Raw genomic sequence first — 18,845 nt, 5'->3', positions numbered from 1 at the left:
TATGGTTGCCATTTAGCGTGCTGGGCACATGACAAGCCTACATTGGTCTCCACGGAAGCTGTGGAGGTGGAGAATGGACGGTTGATGACAGCGTCCTCTCCGAGAAGGCATCCGGAGCTCTGTAGCGCCCTCTAAAGGCCAAGCTCTGCACTTCTCTCCAGGGAAGGGGGCTCTAGAAGGCTCTCCATAGAGGTCTTTCTGTTCTGCATCCAACCTTACCATTTATGGTCCCCAAGGCACCCATCAAGCCCTCTTTGAAGCAGACAGAGTTGACGCTCCGACTAGAGAGCCTCCTGGAAGCTTAACCCACACCTACATGTTATCCTGAGCTTAGAGTAGCTCCCCTTCACTTCAGTCTTCTGGGGGCTCTGGGCAACTTGCAAATGCCACCTGCCTCATGAGGTTCGTACATCCCCAGTGGGGACTGCCCAGGGCTGTTCTTGTCATTGTACGGAATGCCAAACTGTGCAGCCCCCAGCCCCAAAGCTGGTGTGTGATACTCAAGAGGCAGCCATCAGACAGGGACAGGATGGTTGAAGCAATCCTCACTGTCATTTCTAGTTCAACTCTTATGGGCTGAGCACACAATCTGGAAGTGAGAGAGCAGTTGCCCTCACATAGAGAGCAAAGGGCAGGCAGACTGGAGGAATTCAAATTCAGACAGGCTGGATTTGAGCCCTGAACAGCCCTGGGGAAGCACCTGGACCTCTTAACCTGAATATAGACAAGGTAACGTACCTCAGAGGTTATGCGGTCATCGGATTTGACTAGCAGTGTGGATTGCTATCAGTAACTTACTCTTTCTTATGGAATCCTCACCCTGGCCGTGGATCCATGCACATCCATTTATATAGAAGGAAACTGGGACCTAAAGAAAGAGGAAAGCCATTGGAGATGAGACGTGGTCCTTGGAGTCAAAGCTAGCTCTGCCTGATGCCAGAAGAAGAGTCCTCAAACACTAGCCTGTCCCCAGTGAGAAGCAAGAGAGAAGGCTTCTGGCCAGAGATGGCTATCACTGACAACCCTGCAAGTATTCAGAGGGGACTTAGACCCTCCTCCCCACCCCACCCCCCAAGGAGTGAAAAGAGCTGAGGATGCTTTCTAGGAGAAATAGCATGTGATGAAGCCTGGCTTGATGGTACATGTCTGTAATCCCAGTACTTCAAAAAGCAGAGGCAGGAGGATCAGGGTTCCAGGACAGCCTTGTCTATATAGGGAGTTTGAGGCCAGTCTTGGTTACATGAGACAGTACCTCAGAAATGAAAACAAAAATGACGCACAGCATTGTAGTGAGGGAGCCTTGAAGGATGGACAGAATAAAGCAAGTAGAAATCAAGAGAGGACGTGTGGCCCTGTAGAGCATTCAGGCAAGGATGTTGGCTATGGTCTGTTGGGTATGGGGCACTCATACCAGAACTGAGGAGAAAGGAGGAGAAATGGGTCAGGGTCAGACCCACACAGACCAAATGCCAGCACAGGCATTTGTTGAGATACGTCACCCTGATGTTACAGTAGGTCCCAGCCTTGGCCGTCCAACTGAAGTGAACATCATCCAGCTGCCAGAGTCAAGCACACCTCTTCCCTGGTGTGTCACTGAATGGTGTGTGGAAGCAAATGTGAGAAACCTGGGCCCAGCCAAGTGCAGCTCGCTTTGAAGAGACCAGGTAATGCAGAACAGCAGAGGAGACACTTGTGGGAATTGGTCCATGGCCCGAGGATGACACATCCAATAACAGCCTACACACACACACACACACACACACACCTCCTATACAGGAGAGCATCCACTCTGTGGGGTCCATATACTCTGCATGTCACAGTGGGTGAGAGAAGCTGGCCACAGGGCCTCCTCACTTCGGCTTGACCTCAAAGCTGTCGGGCGCCTCAGGTACCTTTGATGGTACAGCCTCTGACATTCAGTGTGCCTTTTGTCATCTGGTCCCCTGATTCATCCCCCACACCCTGGACCTGCCCTGGCAGCGATTTAGCTCCCAATTGTGCTGCCTTCCAGAGCACAGTTGTTTCCCTCCCTGCCCAAGTCATTCATGGCTCGGGATTCCCAGAGCCACTGGAAAAGCCATGGCCTTCGGGCGAGGAGGTGGTACCCCCGGCACACCTTTTCCTAGGAATGTCAACTAAAAATTTTAGTGGGAACTCCAGCTTTGCTTGCCTTCTGGGCACCGAGTCGCCCCAGTGATACAAGCATCAGGCATTTAGTTTGGGCTGACATCAAATTCTAGAATAAAACGCTGTACTTCTGCTGGGCCCAGCCTCCTGGTGGCTCACACCTTCCTAGAGGGGAAAGGCAGCCTTCTGGTGGGGCTCTGGGTGTGCCTTGGAAAACACAGGTTCTAGGCAACAGGGTGGGTGTGGCCCTGAAAAATACCAACTGCATGTCTTGGCTGGTGGGGGGAGGGGTGGTAGTGGTGGTGGTGGTACAGAGGAAAAGGTTGAGTTCCGAGCCCTCCAGGTTCGGGGGCCTGGGCTTCAGAGACAGAGCAGTTGGAATGTCCTGAGTTTCTAGGTTTGGGGACTGGCAGTTATTCTTCTGCAACCTCAGTTTCTTCCCCTGGGTTCACAATCAAGAGAATTTCCATTTCTGGACACCTGCCTGAGTTTTCTTTTTTAAAAAATTACCTCAAGTCTGTCATTCGAACATTTTAAAGAGGGAATCAGGTAGGAAAGGGGCTCAACTGAACTCATGAGAAGCATTGTCTATACTCAAACATGAGTTCAGCTTGGTAACCCATCTTGTTGTCTTCAGTTTCATCTAAGCCTTTGGTCTGTACCGTGTACCCAAGCCTGGGCTGGAGCCTAAAATTGGAATTCCAGAGAAAATGGTGTCAGTAGCCTATTATCTGATGAGAACAGGGATCTCCTCCTAAAAAACAGATTTTGTCTTAGCAAAAGTACAAACTTCTATTCAAAGCTCAGGCTCTGACCCACCTCATGAAGAAGAACAGATTAATTGGAGAGTTAAATGGACAGAAATAAGATTGGATAAAAGGCTCTATGGGGCTAAGTGGGTGGATGGAGGGCGGGAGGGATAGATAGATAGATGGATGGATGGATGGGTGACTTGTGGATGGATGAAGGATAAGTGGATGAATAGTTTGAATGGATGGATGGAGGGATGGATAGCTGAACAGATGGTGGAGGAGAGAATGGATGGATGCTGGAAAGATGGATAGATGATAAAAAAGGGTGGATATATGGATAAATGGGTAGGTGGATAGATGGATGAAGGATGGGGTTATGGATGAGTAGATGGATGGTGGATGATAGATAAATAACTGAGGGTTATTAACAAAACACACGACATAGACTGTTCATCCCTTAGCAGAAAAATATAAAAGAGAAGAAAGCTCTAGCCTTGCCTCTTGCTTATTGTGTACCCTTGAGAAATCTACTTCCCTTGTGGTCTCATCTGTACTGAGATCAAGTTCAAGCTATCTCCCAGGTCACTTTGGGGGTGCAGTGAAAATAAGAATGGGCTGTCCAGGCCTCAGCCCACCCTCTTAGGCTTGGGCTGTTGCATGGTTAGGGACACAGGTAAGAGGTCTGTCTCCATTCTTAGATTCCCCATATTCCAAGCCGGCATCAGGCTCTCGGCCTAGTATGAACAGGGAACTGTCCCCCAAGAGCTGCTGTGGGGAGATCCGCAAAGGGGATATTGGAGGCACACAGGGTCCAGAGCCAGATCTGGGGAATAACACTGGCATGCTTCTTAATCTTGGCTCTGCCAGTCCTTAGCTGTCGCTGAACAAGTCACTTCCTGTCAGCCTCAGTTTCCTCGTTTATCAAACAGGAATTGAGTACAGCACCCATCCCATAGGCACATTTGGGATGGTTCAGAAGACTGACGCATGCAAGTCACTTATCACAGGGCTTAGAATACACTGAATGATCAATAAGTGTGCTCCTCTTAGACTCCTCAAAGGCCAAACAGGGAACAAGGGCCTTAATATTTGGAGGAACTCAGGAACTTGGAGTTCAAAGGTTTCTGTCCTAACTGCTGAGCTTCTGTGTTCATTTACCTATTTCAAAATGTCCATTAAACTCTCACAGCCATCTGGCCTGCTTTGGCAGACACTGCCTGAGTTGCACTGAGAGTCCAGCCATTCCATAGGCCTCAATGACCCTGTTCTGATTGCTCTTAACATAATAACAAACAAGCACATGAATTATCCCTTTAAAGGTATAATTTATGTGGGAGATATAAACCATTCCAAATGGGCTGAGGTGAAAACAAAGGAGAGGGTATCCTGGGAGGAAGCATAGACTGGGAAAGCCGATCCCTCTGGCCTCAGGTGGCCTTTGTGGAGACCCAGATGTGAGTGGCCAGTGGCAGGTCTTGCTGGCTCAGGGTGAGCTGGGACTGATGGCAGGAGGCCCAGGCTACCCACCAAAAGGAGGCCCTGAGTCTGAGAGTCCTCAGGCCCCAAGAGGGGTGACTGGAGCTACAGCCTCCCAGGAAAGTGACAATGGGAACATCTAAAGACTTCCCCAGGCCCCAAGCTCCCAGCCAAGGCTGGATCTATGGCCCCAACCTCGCCAACCTGTGGCCAAGAGGCCCCTGGCTAGTCCTGCTCCCAGCTACTCACTCTAAGCCCCCTGTACAGCACGTATTTGCAAGCCAGACAATATGCCCCTTCTATCCAGGGTACAAACAAACTTCCTGAAACTTGGTGAGGCTGGGTGGCTGGCTGTAGGAAATGGCTGGTTTTCCAGAGATGAGAGGCCTAGCTGGGAATCACAGCCACAATCTGTGGGATCTCCATTTGTGGGGCCTGGAACTACAGGAGGTTGGATTGTGAATGTCAGGGGTAGTCAGAGCTGAGAGCATCAATAGGAAGGCAGAATGACAGAGGCAAGGAAGGCCTCCTGCTCCAGGGTCTTACCTGAAACACCGGACCCCTGGTCTAAGCCATCCCTGTCATGTGGAACAACGTCCCTGGCTCCAGGAAATCCTCCTTCTAGTGCTGTATCCCTGGCAGCTGGATAGCTGTCTTCGGTACCTGCTCTCTGTGTGGGGATTATAGAGTTTTAAGGGAGATACGGAGAGAGCCTAGGCACCTCCCAGTGTCGGGCTTTTCTGTCTGTGGGGTCCTTCTGACAGCTTTTCCCAAAGGGACCCAGATGGAGCCTAGGATAGACTCCTGGGTGTGTGAGAAGGGCGAGTCTTGATCAACATCTAAGAGAATGTGCCGATTATAACCTGAGCAGGTCGCTTGTCCTCTGGACCGGTTATCTCATTTATGGATTGGCGCTGATGACGGCGGGGATTTCTTCTGGGCAATCCCTAGCTTCTCACCATAAACTTCAACCATTCTGTCACCGGCCTTCACTCCCCGAAAGTTTCTCTCCTCAACCTAGGCAAGTGCCAAGATGTGAAAGGAAAAAAAAAAAAAAAAAGATTTGTGTAAAAAATTTGTGTGCCCCAAATTCTTACTCCGTGACATCAGGTGTGCCCCCACCTCTCTCCCTGCAGCTGTTATAAAGACCTAGGCAGTTTTTGGGGTACAATAGAACAAGAGGATTCAGCAAAATGGGGGGCAGGGGTAGTTGGTGAGGACCATGACACCAAAGCTGGCGCAGCCAGGCAAGGACATGCAGCCAAGTCACTTGGAAGGAATAGGGACAGCATGGCCAAGACAAAAATTACAGTGAACAGGGGTATGCCACCACATCCACCATGAGGGGCATAGGTGATTGTTCGGGCCTAGGCCAAGAGGTTCAAGGGCCTAGGGAGGCTATTTTTAACTCAGCTTAATTTCTCTACCTGGAAAACAGCTCTTGTCAGTAGGGTAGCGCTGTTCCCGGAAAGGCTCCATCCCCTAAGACAGGCTGGACTCGCTCAGGTTCCGAGGCAGGCCTCTCCATTACATACAGCCTAGCCTGTCCAGCTGGAGCCCGAGCCAGGGAAGGAGAGAAACCAGAGCCAGCGAGACAGCTCCCTGGGCTGACCCTATGAGGCTGCAGTGGCCCCTACCCTGTCGTCACCCTCTTTTCACACCCAGAAGGATCCTGTCTCCCGCTCTTTTAATTCTTCTATTATGCCTCCAGACCCGGAGCCTCTGGTTCCCTATTGTCCCGGGCAGGCAGTTTGCATTTGTATGAAGATTAGACAGGTTAGAACCCTACCTGTGGCTCCACTGCTCTTTCTCTTTTACTGTCTCAAATCCCAGCTCTGTCTTGCTCCCAAGCCCTCCTCCTGATACCTGCCTTTATCTGCCTGGTTTCCTCCCCAGCCTGACCCTACTCCTTCTCCACTGACCTGCGCTCTCTCCTGTCTCCTGGTTCCTCGCCCTCTACACCCCCACACAAGTCTCTATTCACATTCTCTCAGAGCCTAATAGAATCGCTCACCTCATTCCAGAACTATTCTTTTAAACTCTTATGGAGCTGTAGCGTAGGGGAGGGCAGTGAGCCCCACATGGGAGGCCAGTCTGCTGTGGTTTACTGGGGAGATCAAGATTGGGGTTCCAACAGGGGTCATGTGCCTACTGTGTTGGTGACTCGAACCCCTACACACACACACACACACACACACACACACACACACACACACACCTGTTTTCTGAGCCTCCATGCGGGCACTCTTGGAACTGACACCAGTCAGAGCAGCTGCATCCTAGGGTCACCATGAGATCCTAGGACATAGCAAATACCTGAGTACATCATAGGTGAAAGTATAGTCTTGTTTTTACTGTCCTACACTGGGACAGCTTTCGCTCACTGCACTTGACTCATTCTTCATTTGCTCTGCCAGACTTTACCAGGCTTGCGCGCACATGCGTGCGCACACACACACACACACACACACACATACACACACACACACATACACACACACACACACACACTGGTCACCCTGGAACGAGGCACAATAGCTTATACCTTTCCATCCCCCTTTCCCTCTTTATCCGTTATTAATACAGGAACTAAAAACTCTGCACAGACATACATACTGGGTACAGTCCAAAGCCAGGCCAGTCCTAAGTCACTCTCTGTCCCTCAGAGAAAATTCACGGGGCTCCTGAGATAGACCCTGTGTACAGGGAAGGCCAAGGGCCATGCCCTCTGCAGGGCTTTGGACCTCGAGAATATAAGTCCACCGCCATGAGTCAGACAGGCCTAGAAATTCCAGGAACTTTGAGGGCCTTTTCCCTGTACCTGCAGGCAGGCTCCCTGAAAGGCTGTACTGGCGCAGACCTTGTTGGGACAGGACAGGCACAAAGGGGCTGCCAGCACTCTAAGTTTCTCCTTCTGCCCCTTCCCTTCCACAGTGTGTCTTTGCTTTCACCTCCAACAAGACTTCTGGGTCAGCCAAGGGACCATAAGCAGAATGCCAGGCCCCAGGAAGGTCCTCCTCCTGCCTTGCCTTCCTCTTTCTTCCTCCTTCTCCATTTAATTATTGTTATTGTGTGCAGGTATTTGTGTGTGTGTGTGTGTGTGTGTGTGTGTGTGTATGTGTGTCTGTGTGAGTGTGGCTGCGTACACGCCGTGGCACATATGTGGAGGTCAGAGGACATCGTTTAGGTGGCAGGTCTCTCCTTCTGCCGTATTGGGGCAGGGTCTCTGTTGTCGCTGCTGGATTCTCTACGCCAGGCAAGCTGACCTATAAACTTATAGACAGTTCTCAGGCCACTCTCACCTCACCACAGGAATGCTGGGATTAGAGGCAAACACCAGCCCTGGGTTCCATGGATCACACCCAGATCATCGAGTATGTGTGGCAAACACCTTTCTTTGACCCTCTAGGCCACCTTGCCAGCACCCCCGCCTCTCCATTTTTTGCATACAGTAGCCACTGAGGTGAGGCAGGCTATTCGGTTGCATCCACAGTGGGAAACCGCTAGGACCTTCTGTGTGCCCATGGGGCATCTTTCTAGAAAGGACTCTGAACTATCTCCTCTGTATCAAGGGAGTATGTGAGCCAAACAGGGTAAGGAGCCCCCTGTTTGGGTCTTGTTTGGAAAACAAGGAAACTGAGGCCCTAGATGCTATCTCTGGCCACGATTGCATAACTGAGCGGTTTCCAGAAAGGACCAGAACTCCTACTACAGGCTGGGGGGAAGGAGGGGGAGGAGACACGACAGTATTCCCTGGGTAAGACAGGGAAGAGGCAACCCCAGGCTGTCAAAGGTCAGGCATGAGCTGTGCCCTTCCTGAGGCCAGCGGTCTAAAGGGGGCTCTGACTCGCCCAAGGCCATGAAGCCTCAAGTGGGCCCTTCACCTCCCACGCAGTGAAGGGCTATCTCAGCTTGCTTCACAGCGGCCAGAGAGGAGGATGGCCGATTCCCTGTGACTAGAAAGGGCTTTGCTTTGAGACCTCTACTCCAAACTTCCAGTTCCGTAGTGACACTGGCAGAGTAGGGAAGGGGGCTGGGAGCACTTGGGGCTGACTTCAGAACTCGGAGGGGCCCTGGGCCTGCAGGGAGCTGGGAGACTCCTAAAGGTGCTCCAGCGCAGCTTAGAGGGTGGAGCCCAGCCTTCCACCTCCCTCCCCCCCCCACCGGGAGGCCAGGGCGGGCCAGGCACCCAGGGAGGAGGCGGTGTCCCTGGCTCTCTGCCCAAGGTGCAGCAGCTAGGCAAGGCGGGGCTGGACCAGCAGGGGCGGGCGCCCTGCCTGGTGTTATAAGAAGCGGTCAGGGCACCTCGGCAATGAGCTCCCAGCTCGGCTTAGCAAGCAGGACACTGGCTACCGGGGCCCCCTGCTCCCTCGGTCCAGCCAAGCACTCAGCCGCTGCTATGGTCTCCACACCGACCGCCTGGTGCTCCATCGCTCTGGCCCTGCTCTTGGCCCTGCATGAAGGTGAGCTGCCCTCCCTCACTTGTTGCTGCCCCGGGGTCTCTCCATCGGTGTCTCCTCCAGGGGCATTGTGCTTCCTCAAGCCAGCGGGGGGCACAGAGCTGGGAAGCCCCTCAGTCGGAGCTGCCACCACAGAGCGCAGGCACGGCGCGGGTGGCTGGGGCTTCCCCAGGCTAGCCAGTGGTTGCTGAGTACCAACAGTGCCAACTTCCTTATTGTGCAAGAGGAGGAGCCCTGCGGGTCCCCTATCCCAGGCAGTCCAGGTGTCCTGACCTCCTCTCCGCCTCTCTCTCCCTCCTGCGTGCAGGGAAGGGCCAGGCAGCCGCCACCCTGGAGCAGCCAGCACCGGCACCCAAGGGCCGAGGCCCCCACCTCCGTTTCCGGCGTTGCTCCTGCAACTCCTGGCTTGACAAGGAATGTGTGTACTTCTGCCACCTGGACATCATCTGGGTGAACACTGCGGGGTGAGCGTCCGCCAGCACTGTGGGGGGGGGGGCTCTGCAACCGCCTGGCTCACCGCGGGCCTCTGACAGGACACTGGGAGAGTACCCACAGTGACCACTTACGTATCAGCTCCCACGGGAGTCAAGCAGGGGGCCCTGTACCCTTCCCTCACAGCAGCCTGCACGAAGGCGCTAGCTCCATTTTCCGGATCGGAAGACAGAGGCTCAGAGATGTGAGGTGGCCTCTCCAGGATCACACACAGGAAGGGATAAGTAGGAGGGTTTTTTTTCCCTAGGGGTGCTGGAGCTCTATAACGCTTCCCTGCAGAAAATAATCTCATGCATGGCAGCCGCCATGCCCAGACCATGCTATGTGCAGAGCCCTGCAAGGGCAGTTCTGTCCACTGAGCCTCCAGCCTCCCCGCAAGGCAGGTAGGGCTGCAGCACGCGCGCGCGTGCGCACACACACACACACACACACACACACACACACACACACACGGGGCAGACAAGAAGTCTGCCTGGGATACCCAGGCAGGAGCCGGAGCTGGGTTCTGCCTGCCCTGTGCTGCCTCCAGGCCCCTGCATACCTCAGGTTGAAGTTTCTGTGTATGTTTGTATTTTTTTTTCCTTCTCCAAATTGCATAAGGCAAGAGAAGCTGAGCACATAAGCGTGTGTAGAGCTAAATCCACATCCAAACGCTGGCTCTGGGCGGGAACCCTGCCAGTGCCTGCTTGCTGGGTCCACCCAGAATCGCTGTAGCTCCAACTGCCAGGCCACCTAAAATTAGCTGTTGACTAAAGGTGTTGGGTGGACTAGCCTCGGGACCCCTACCTTGGCCAAACTGGATCAGAAATCAATCCAATTATGCACGTACAACTCTCTCTCTGAAAGGCGTATTTGTCATACTTCCCCCCCAACAAGTGGGGGATCAACTGGAGGGTACCGGGCTCTTCACTCTGGCAGCTGAACAGGCCTCCCTTCCTCCTGGCCTAGATAGGGGGCCTCTTTGAGTGCAGAGGACCAACCCAGGCTTCACTGGGACTGCAGACTCCACTCCTCGCATTCCCCTGCAGGAGCTCCTAGCAGAGCAATGTGCAGAGGCATTGGTGCAGGAGACTGTGGCTGACTTAATATGGGAAGGAGCCGGGTGGTCACCCTTCTTGGCCATCCTAGAGGTGTGACTGACTGCCCAGTGTAGACAGTCTCCGCTGGCCAATGATGTGTTTATCTAATCCCGTGTCTCTCCTCTCTTTCTCTCCTCTCTGCCTCCCCCCACCCCTTGTACACACTACCTTGCTGGCTCCCCGCCCACAGACAGACAGCTCCCTACGGCCTGGGAAACGCGCCAAGGCGCCGGCGCCGCTCCCTGCCAGGGCGATGTGAGTGCTCTACTGCCGGGGACTCTGCTTGTGCCACCTTCTGCCATCGAAGACCCTGGTAGGTGGGCTCCTCTCCTGCAGGGGTTGGGTGACGGCTAGGCAGGACCAGGCGTCCCAGCAGGGTATTTCGGGGACTAGTAGAGGGACAGCGACCCAGAGGAGAGCCCATAAGTACACTGGGTCCATGGCAGAGTCCCTTCCCAAAGAAATACCCTCAGCCCCTCCCTCTGCTTAGCTCCAAGGCTTCTGTGAGCACACACCCCCCCACACACACACACACAGGACAGGAGAGGTGCAGCCCAGGTGAGAGCCAGGCTCAGAGCTCACAAAGAACCAGGCTCTCCTGGGCTTCAGGTTCTAACCCAAGGCTCTGATACTTCATAGTTTGTTTAGAAGAAAAATGACATCTGGAGCCGGCAACCTGTGTGACAGGTACCAGAGTTGTCATTAAGTCGAGGAACCGGGATACAGATGACAAATCTCCTTGGTTTTCCCATCCGTGAAGGGGGAGGCTGCATTCTTCCCCTCCTCCTCGTGAACCATTGAGAAAGCAAGGGCTGAGTGCTCCCGTTCCCATGACAGTTTACGAGAAATTCCTCCTCTGGGCCTCAAGCTGGGGCTCCACCCCTGCCTCAGTTTCCCCTGCAACTGCAGGTGGCCAGATTCTGGGAAGGCCAGCCACCCATCTGCCTCTTTCTGAGGCTCAGAGCACATTCCCAGTAGCTCAGTTTTCCTTGGTACCCACCCCGCCCGGGAGGGAAGGGTGCCAGGTGCACCGTGTGGAAATGGATCTGCTCCTGAGGACAGGGATGGGGGCTGGGCCGGGCCTGCAGCCAGGTAACTTCAGGGTTCTGGCCAGCCCCTCACTTGTTGCCATTCTATTCATTCAGGTCTGAAGCTGTGGTCACCCCAAGCAGCCCGGCTCCTGTAGCTGTGTTCAAAGCTGGCAAGACGTGGGCCACTGGACGAGACCTCCTTCGAAAGCTGAGGTGAGGAAGACCACGTGGTTGATCTCTTTCTGTAGGCTTTACGGGTTTGCCTTGTTCTCTGTGTGAGGCAGGACTGGGTCTTCGTTATCTAACCTGGAAAACAGAGGCCTACAGAGGCGATACCTTGTCTAGAGCCTCCATGACATCTGGCTGTATCAAGAGCCCATGCTCTTAAAAAAAAAAAAAGTTTTAGATTTATTTTTACATGTATGACTCTTTTGCCTACATATATGTATGTGCTCCACATGCATGCCTGGTACCTTTAGAGGTTAGAAGAGGGCGTCTTCTGTTGTAACTTATGTGCTTTAAGAAGAGGTCATTGGGTCCTCTGGAACTGGCATCATGGATCGTTGTGAGCTGCCGTGTGGTTTATGGTTCTCTGCAGGAGAAGGAAATGCTCTTAACTGCTGGGCCATCTCTTTAGCCCCCAAGCCTACATTCTTAACTGCTACGTTCTGTGACCATCAGGTGTGGCTTGGGCCTTGAGGGCTCTGACTGAGAAGGACCACAGTTACTCATTGGAGCGTCTTCCCTATACTGAAGCTCCCTGTGTTGCTTGCTCCTTCGATGCTCCCAGTGGGATCTTCTCTTCAGGTGGCCAAAGGTGGCTCAGCACAAGCAAGCTGGCTGGAGGACAGAAACCTCGCCTTGGGCATTTCAACAGAGTGGCCCAGGGGCCACGGGCAGGACAGAGGCTACTGGCTAAGAACCCCCGCCTCAGCCGCAAACGGTCTTTGTGAGCTCTGGCTGCTCTTCTCTGTGGTTTAGAGTTTGACTTTTGAAGCACGATGTTAGCGATGCCCATCCTGCAGGGTTTTCATGAGTTCAGGTGCACTAATGTGTAAGTAGTTTGTCTCTGTGGCACTCTGGAGGCCCTGGTCATACCCGCCTCTGCCGTGAAGGGGCTTTTAGGGCTGGAAAATGCCTGCTGTGGACCTTGGGAGTACCCATCTTTGGGAAAAGGTAGAAAACATGGAGCAGAGGTGGTAGGAAAGGCAAGGTAGGCCCCTGCGTAGACTCAAGAACTGACTGAGAATAAGGAAGGCACAGCAAACGCACAGCACTTCACAGTGGGCAAAGACCTTGCTCTACTACCCAAGCACTCATCCTGCTGGCGAGTCAGAGGTTTTGTCGTTCCCGTTGTTTGAGTTTGTTGTTGTTGTTATTTTTTTGGTTTGCTATGGTTTGGTGTGAGACAGGATCTCATTCAGTTGTGTAGCCCAAGCTGGCCTTGAGCTTAGGGTTGTCCTACTGTCTCAGTTCCTCAAGTGCTGGGCCTACTTGGTATCTTAAAAGCAGAGAAAGGGTCTCAGAGAGGGTGAGCCCTGCCCAGGTTCCTACAGACTTGTCCTGAGGCCCACCTTCTCACTCCCAGAGAGAGCTCTTAGGATCAGGAGGAAGTGGAGAGTTGTAAGTTCCCAGAGTTGTGGCCATGACCTCAGCCAAGCTCAAAAGGCCACTAGGACCATGCTGTGTGGACGAGCCCACTTTGCAGCAGATGATAAAGCTCAGATAGAGTAAGGCGATGGCATTTAGGATCCAGGAAAATGGACACCAGGAAGGAAAAAAGGGCATTAAGAAGGTGCTGGGAAAGGAAGGCACACCACGGGGGGGCACTGCCTGGGCTGTCTTCTGCAAAACCCTCACCCCAGCAGCATCTGATGCTGAGCATAAGAACTGTCAGTGCCCCCCCAGGGGGAGACCAGCTCCTGGGCCTGCTCTGACCTGCCCAGACCTCGATGGGCAGACCTTGGGATGGGGGTGGGGCTACGGCTCCACTCTGACCAGGGGCAGCTGGTCTAGGTAGCTGAGATCTAGGCAGAGGCTCTAGGCCCAACTGCCTCTCTTTGACGGGGACCCAAGAGACCTTCTAAGATACCTCCTAAGATGCTAACTGATCCTCCTCTATTTCCAGGGACATTTCTGCCACCAAGCTCCGCTTTGCCAGGCTACAGCCAGAGATGACAAGAGAAGCCAGCCCTGCACACTCTAGAAGGAGGAAGAGATAATAGCACCATGAATTTCAAAACCATTGAGAAAGAAGCCCGCGTGGAGATGGGAGGAAATGGGCAGGTGCTGTGAGACCCTATGCCTGTCTCCTGGGCCGAGGCCTCAGCCCCGGCTAGCCAGAACTGCCTGATGGGTTCAGGACAAGATTTGGCCTCTCTCCCAGCAGCTCTGTGCCCTTACACTGCCAGGGCCACCGTCAGCACCTGAACAGCAGTGCAGCCTTCCAGTACTGGCTGCTGGCTACAGTCCTGGTTGAAGGAGCTATGTGAGGCCAAATGAACATGCTGACTGTATCCTGATATGTGAGGCCAAGTGAACATGCTGACTGTATCCTGAGGAATGTCCTGTTGGCTGGACTACAATCCAGGAGCAAGCCCACGGCAGGACACAGCTACCTAGGCCACACCTGGAGACTGGATGGGCCATCCTGCTGACTGACATCTTGGCTGGTCCTCTCTGGTTCCCCCACTCTAGAGGTCTTGCAACCTTGTTCTCTAGGGACACTTTTGGGGGCGCAGAGCCTGCTCTGCTTTACTCGTCTGTACATAAGTTATTTGCTCTGAGAACTTTGAGATTCTTATTTATTTTAATGTATTTTTTTTTTTAGAACCTCGGTGGTTTACTTATGAACTCGTGTTTGTAATAAAGGATGAAATGGTCTTCTAGGAATTTTGTCTTGGCCAAGCAGAGGTGGGAGGCTCCTCCCAGGAGGGGCCATTTGGGAGTTAAAAGGTCACAGGAAGAAGAGGAAAGTTCAACAACGTGGGTAGTTAGAGCCTAGGTTCTGCTTGTCCCTTGCTGAGCTTCTCTGGCTACTAACGTGCCCTGGGATTTTTGCCTGTCACGACTTAGACAGGCATCTGCAGCTGTGATATCGGAACTCTGGGTTGTATATTCACACCAGATCAGCCTACAATGGCCAGGCCTTCTTCAAGAACGTGTCTGGATGAAGCTAGGTCTAGGGGTGTACAGAGACCGTCTTTATTTAGCTCCAGAAATCTTGTCCAGCCAGGGCCTGATTGGGAGGCCATAGCATATCTACCCAAAGACAAGTAGAACCAGATGGATGTGTCTGTGTGCAACCCCGGTGGGGGGTGATGGGTGCTGAGACCCAGCCTCACCCAGGCCCTGCCTCACCCTCAGGACCTCAGGAGGTCCAGGAATGAAATTCAACACTTCTCTGACTGATGGAGCCTAGGGACAGCCTGTGGTCTGGACCATTCCTTGGCCGGCTGAATCTCCTGCAAACAAGATGTGTCCTAGTCTCATAGCTGGGAATGGCTGGCTCATACTGGGAGTGGCAGGCTGTGACCTGAGCCAGCTGTCAGAAAATATTTATGGAGCAGGCAATAATCATTTACATACCTGTTATAACCCTGCCTCCTTCACAAAGCCAACCCCAACCTCCCTGGAAGAATAGCGCCCTGGTGTGTTCTGAGCTCCCACGGCACACCAACATGCTTCATACTTTGCTCTCATTCACCCATTGTATCTTCACAGCAACACTGGGGTATAGAGACTGCCAGAGCTCACGTTTTCCAGGCGAGGAAAAGTGACACACGGGGCCAAGCAGAGACTTTCCTTAGGTCACGCAACACGTAAATAAGAACATCAGGATTGGGATGCAGAATCCCGTAACATCCACGCATGTGATAAATGTGTCGGTTGAATTGCCGGATCTCTACTGCAGTTTGACCTTGAACTCTCTCTCTCTCTTTCTGGGCCTCTGTGGTCTCATCTGGAGAATGGAAAGTGGTAATTCACACTTGCTGGGCTGTCAGAGCAGGAAGTGGTAAGCTCTGGGCCCAGCCCTGGGAAGCCGACGGCACATGGGACGGCACGTGGGATGGAAGCAGAGTCAAGGGACTATGTGGAGGCATATTGGGACCGAACTGGGGTAGAGGTGGAGGTCGGAGAAAGGGCTCCACCTGAGATCAGTGCTCCTTCTGTTGCTTTCAACGGTAAGTGGCCGGCGTGGTGGCGCGGTGGGTGCCTGCTGCCAAAACCCACAGCCTGAGCTTCATCCCCGGGGCCACCTCACATGGTGGAAAGAGGGCACTGACTCCTGACAGTTGCCCGCTTACCCTGACATGTACCTTATGTCATACACGTACTCTTACACACACACACACACACTATCACACTCACACTTTCTCTCTCCTTTCTCTATCACACACACAATTTTAAAGTTTTAAATATAAAATAAAAAACTTTTTTAAAAAGAAGAAGAAGAAAAGTAAAACCGTAATAGAAGAAGCTAAAATCAGGATAGCTGTGAGCAGGTTGGGGTGGCAAGGTGTGAGTATGGAGTGACAAAGAGGTCCCCCAGAGAAGCTCGGTGGCCAAAGCAGGCAAGGGAAAAACATCTGGAGATGAAGCCATACCGCCTCAAAGGGCAAGTCAGAGGACAGGACTTTCTCCTGTGGGCCCTGGGGAGCTGTGAGCCCTCCGTGAATGGCAAGGAAAAACATGGCAGAGGCAGGCTCCAGAGGGCTACTCAGGGCTGAGAGTGAGTGAGGGGAGAGGTGCAGAGAAGTAAGGTAACAGCCTGCCCCGGGAAAGTGCTGTGACCTCTTGGACATGTGGCTGTGAGGACAGCTCTGCCACTGGACGCCAGCGTCCCACTCCAGCTGGGCTGGCATGAGGAAGCTACCTGCTTGGCACAGCAGCCTTCCATCCAGAGTGGCCCTGCTCCCTCAGAAGTCTCAAATCCACAGCCAGTGGTCAGGCCTGACAGCCCCAAGGCTCTGCTGGAAAGAGATGTACAAGTCCTGGTGAGGTGTGCTGGAGGCCACAGAGGTGGGTGCCCACTGCTGTCACCTCAGGCCTGGGACCCTGGTCGGTCTAGAGGTTGACAGAATGGCAGATGCTGGCCAAGGTGACACCCATTCCCTTAGCTCCTTAGTCACAGAAAGGGATACCAGCTTGGGCTCTTATCTCAGGAGATCCTGTTTTGTCCTTCAGTTGGTCCCACCACTCTGCGTTGGAGAAGCAGAGGGCAGGACCCAGGAGCCTCATGGGCCCAGAGTATTTTCCATAGACCCCAAGTAGCTGAGACCCAGCAGTTGGGGGCAGGGGATGTAGTTTGGGAAGAACAGAAGAGCTGTGAGCCAAATGTAGCCCTGGGAAGTCTGGATTCGGGGAACAAAAATCTCCTCCCTTTTCTAGCTTTTCAATAAACAGTAAATCTTTTCCAAGTTTTAATTTCTTTTTACATTTATTTGGAAAGGCACACACATGCCATAGTGAGTGAATGTGTGTGCATGTGTGTGTTCGTGTGTATGCGTATGTGTGTGTTCATGTGCGTGTGTGTAGGGATCAAAGTACAACTTGAGAGAGTCAGTTCTCTTCCCCTACCACATGGGTCATGGGATCAAACTCAGGTGTCATGGAGCTTTGCAGCAAGCACCCACGAAGCCATCTCACTCACCCATTTTCCCCAAGATTTGGAAGCAAAATGATGGTCTGTCAGCTGGAATCCTAGGCAGGAGAAATGGGGATGACCCCAGTTTCCCCAGGGCACAAAGTGAGTCGGAGAACAGGTAGGAAGCTACAGAAGGACTACATATGGGTCAGGGAGAGGCCAGGCCACAGAGGCTGCTGACTGAACCATGGCTGCTTTCAGACATGCCTCACCTATGAGCCCCGAGAGCTCATCATATACACAAACACACACCCACGCACACACTCCACCCCAGCCACTACCTCCAATAGAGTCCAGGGTCAGGACAGATAAGCTTCTTGCCTCACAGCAATAAACTCCTGGACTGTGGCCATCCATTCATTAAGCGACGATAAATAATTATCTCCGTGGAGATTCTGGTTAGCTGCGCAGACAGAGGTGGCCCCTGCCTTGAGGGCCAAGAGAGCTGCCGGACACAGGGATACACACAGAGTCCATTTACTGAGGCTTCCTGCAAGCTGATGAGCTTCTCACGGCAGCCTTACACAGCAGATTCTAGAGTTACTACTCCCTTCTCATGGATGAGGTAAGTTGGGCGTGGTGGCTTGCTCCTAGGAGGATGAAGCAGAAAATCACTTGAGTGTAGGAAACTGGGCTAGTTGGACAAGATAGTGAGACTTATCTCTTTAAAAACATGGAAGAGGAAGAAGAGAAAGGAAGAGATAGGAGAGGAAAGGAGGGCTGGCCATACTGGCACCTGCCTTTAATCCCAGCACTCAGAAGGCAGAGGCAGGCAGATCTCTGAGAGTTCCAGGCCAGCCTGGTCTGCAGAATGGTTCCAGGACAGCCAGGGCTACATAGTGTGGCCCTGTCTCAGAAACAAACAACAAACAAACAAAGAAACAAAGAAGGGGGAGATAATAAGACCCCATTGTTTCATTCATTTTGTTGTTTGCTTTGGTTTGGAGTCAGGGCCTCATATAGCCCAGGCTAGCCTCAAATTCAATATGACCTTGAACTTCTGATCCTCCTGCCTCCATGTGCATGAAGTATTGGGCTCAAACTCGGGGCTTCATGTATAGTAGGCAAACACTCCTCCAATCAACACGAGAGTCCATCTCCAGTTTGGCTGGATTTAAGCTGGTGCTGTCCTGACAAAAAAACAACCACACTGAGATGAAACCTTGTGGCAGGGAGCCCAGGATGGCTTCCTGGAGGAGGTAACCATATCAGTTAAGTGAAGGAATAAAGTGGGAAAAAGAATCCTAGACAGAAAGAACAGCATAGAAGAAGGCTCCCTTCTTCAAGGATGGAATCTATGCTCAGCCTCTCCCAGGGTATCAAAGAAGGGAGGAGGCTGAGAAAGCTGGTAGGGTCTACAGGAATGAGCCATGATTTCTTGAGTGCCATATACAGCCTTGGCATGGGGCTGTAGGCAAGGGGACACGGGCAGCAACTCTCAAGCAGATATACACAGAAAGAGAGACCCAGAAATGGAGGTCACTGCTATCCTGGAAGTCTCTGCCATTGGAGCTTTGTGCCTCTGGCACTACAGACTTACCGTGAAGGCTTCCCAGGCTGACAAGGGGAAGAGATGGGAAGAGGAATAGACTGTGAGCTAGTTTCCCAGCTGCGACAGGCAGTTGAAGAGCAGGACCGGAAGGGTTTGCTCACACAGGCATGAAGACCGAGACACCACAACCAGGGGAGCAGGGACAGGAATGTCTGGCTGCAGCAGGGAAGAGCCCAGGTAGGGAGAGATAGCTGGCCTGAGCAGCAGGAGCCAGGCTGAGAAGAACATC

The 18,845-nt window shown here is 52.8% G+C and overlaps 1 protein-coding gene and 1 long non-coding RNA gene across 2 annotated transcripts; one reads left to right on the top strand and one right to left on the bottom strand.

The window, feature by feature from the left end:
• Nucleotides 1–8,660: 8,660 nt before the first annotated feature.
• On the top strand, nucleotides 8,661–14,282 carry Edn2 (endothelin 2). Its single transcript, XM_021635015.2, has 5 exons — nucleotides 8,661–8,818; nucleotides 9,123–9,279; nucleotides 10,577–10,699; nucleotides 11,532–11,630; nucleotides 13,546–14,282. Exons 1-5 carry the CDS (start codon nucleotides 8,668–8,670, stop codon nucleotides 13,637–13,639), a joined length of 624 nt encoding a protein of 207 aa, XP_021490690.2. The 5' UTR covers nucleotides 8,661–8,667; the 3' UTR covers nucleotides 13,640–14,282.
• Nucleotides 14,283–17,525: 3,243 nt separating this feature from the next.
• Nucleotides 17,526–18,186, bottom strand: LOC132652741 (uncharacterized). Its single transcript, XR_009590317.1, has 2 exons — nucleotides 18,056–18,186; nucleotides 17,526–17,654 (listed from the first exon to the last, which is right to left on the bottom strand). It is a non-coding gene; the product is annotated as an uncharacterized LOC132652741 (long non-coding RNA).
• Nucleotides 18,187–18,845: the final 659 nt, after the last annotated feature.

The sequence above is a fragment of the Meriones unguiculatus genome, chromosome 3 (assembly GCF_030254825.1).
Source record: "Meriones unguiculatus strain TT.TT164.6M chromosome 3, Bangor_MerUng_6.1, whole genome shotgun sequence".
NCBI classification, from domain to species: domain Eukaryota; kingdom Metazoa; phylum Chordata; class Mammalia; order Rodentia; family Muridae; genus Meriones; species Meriones unguiculatus.
This window is presented reverse-complemented; position numbering and strand designations above follow the sequence as displayed.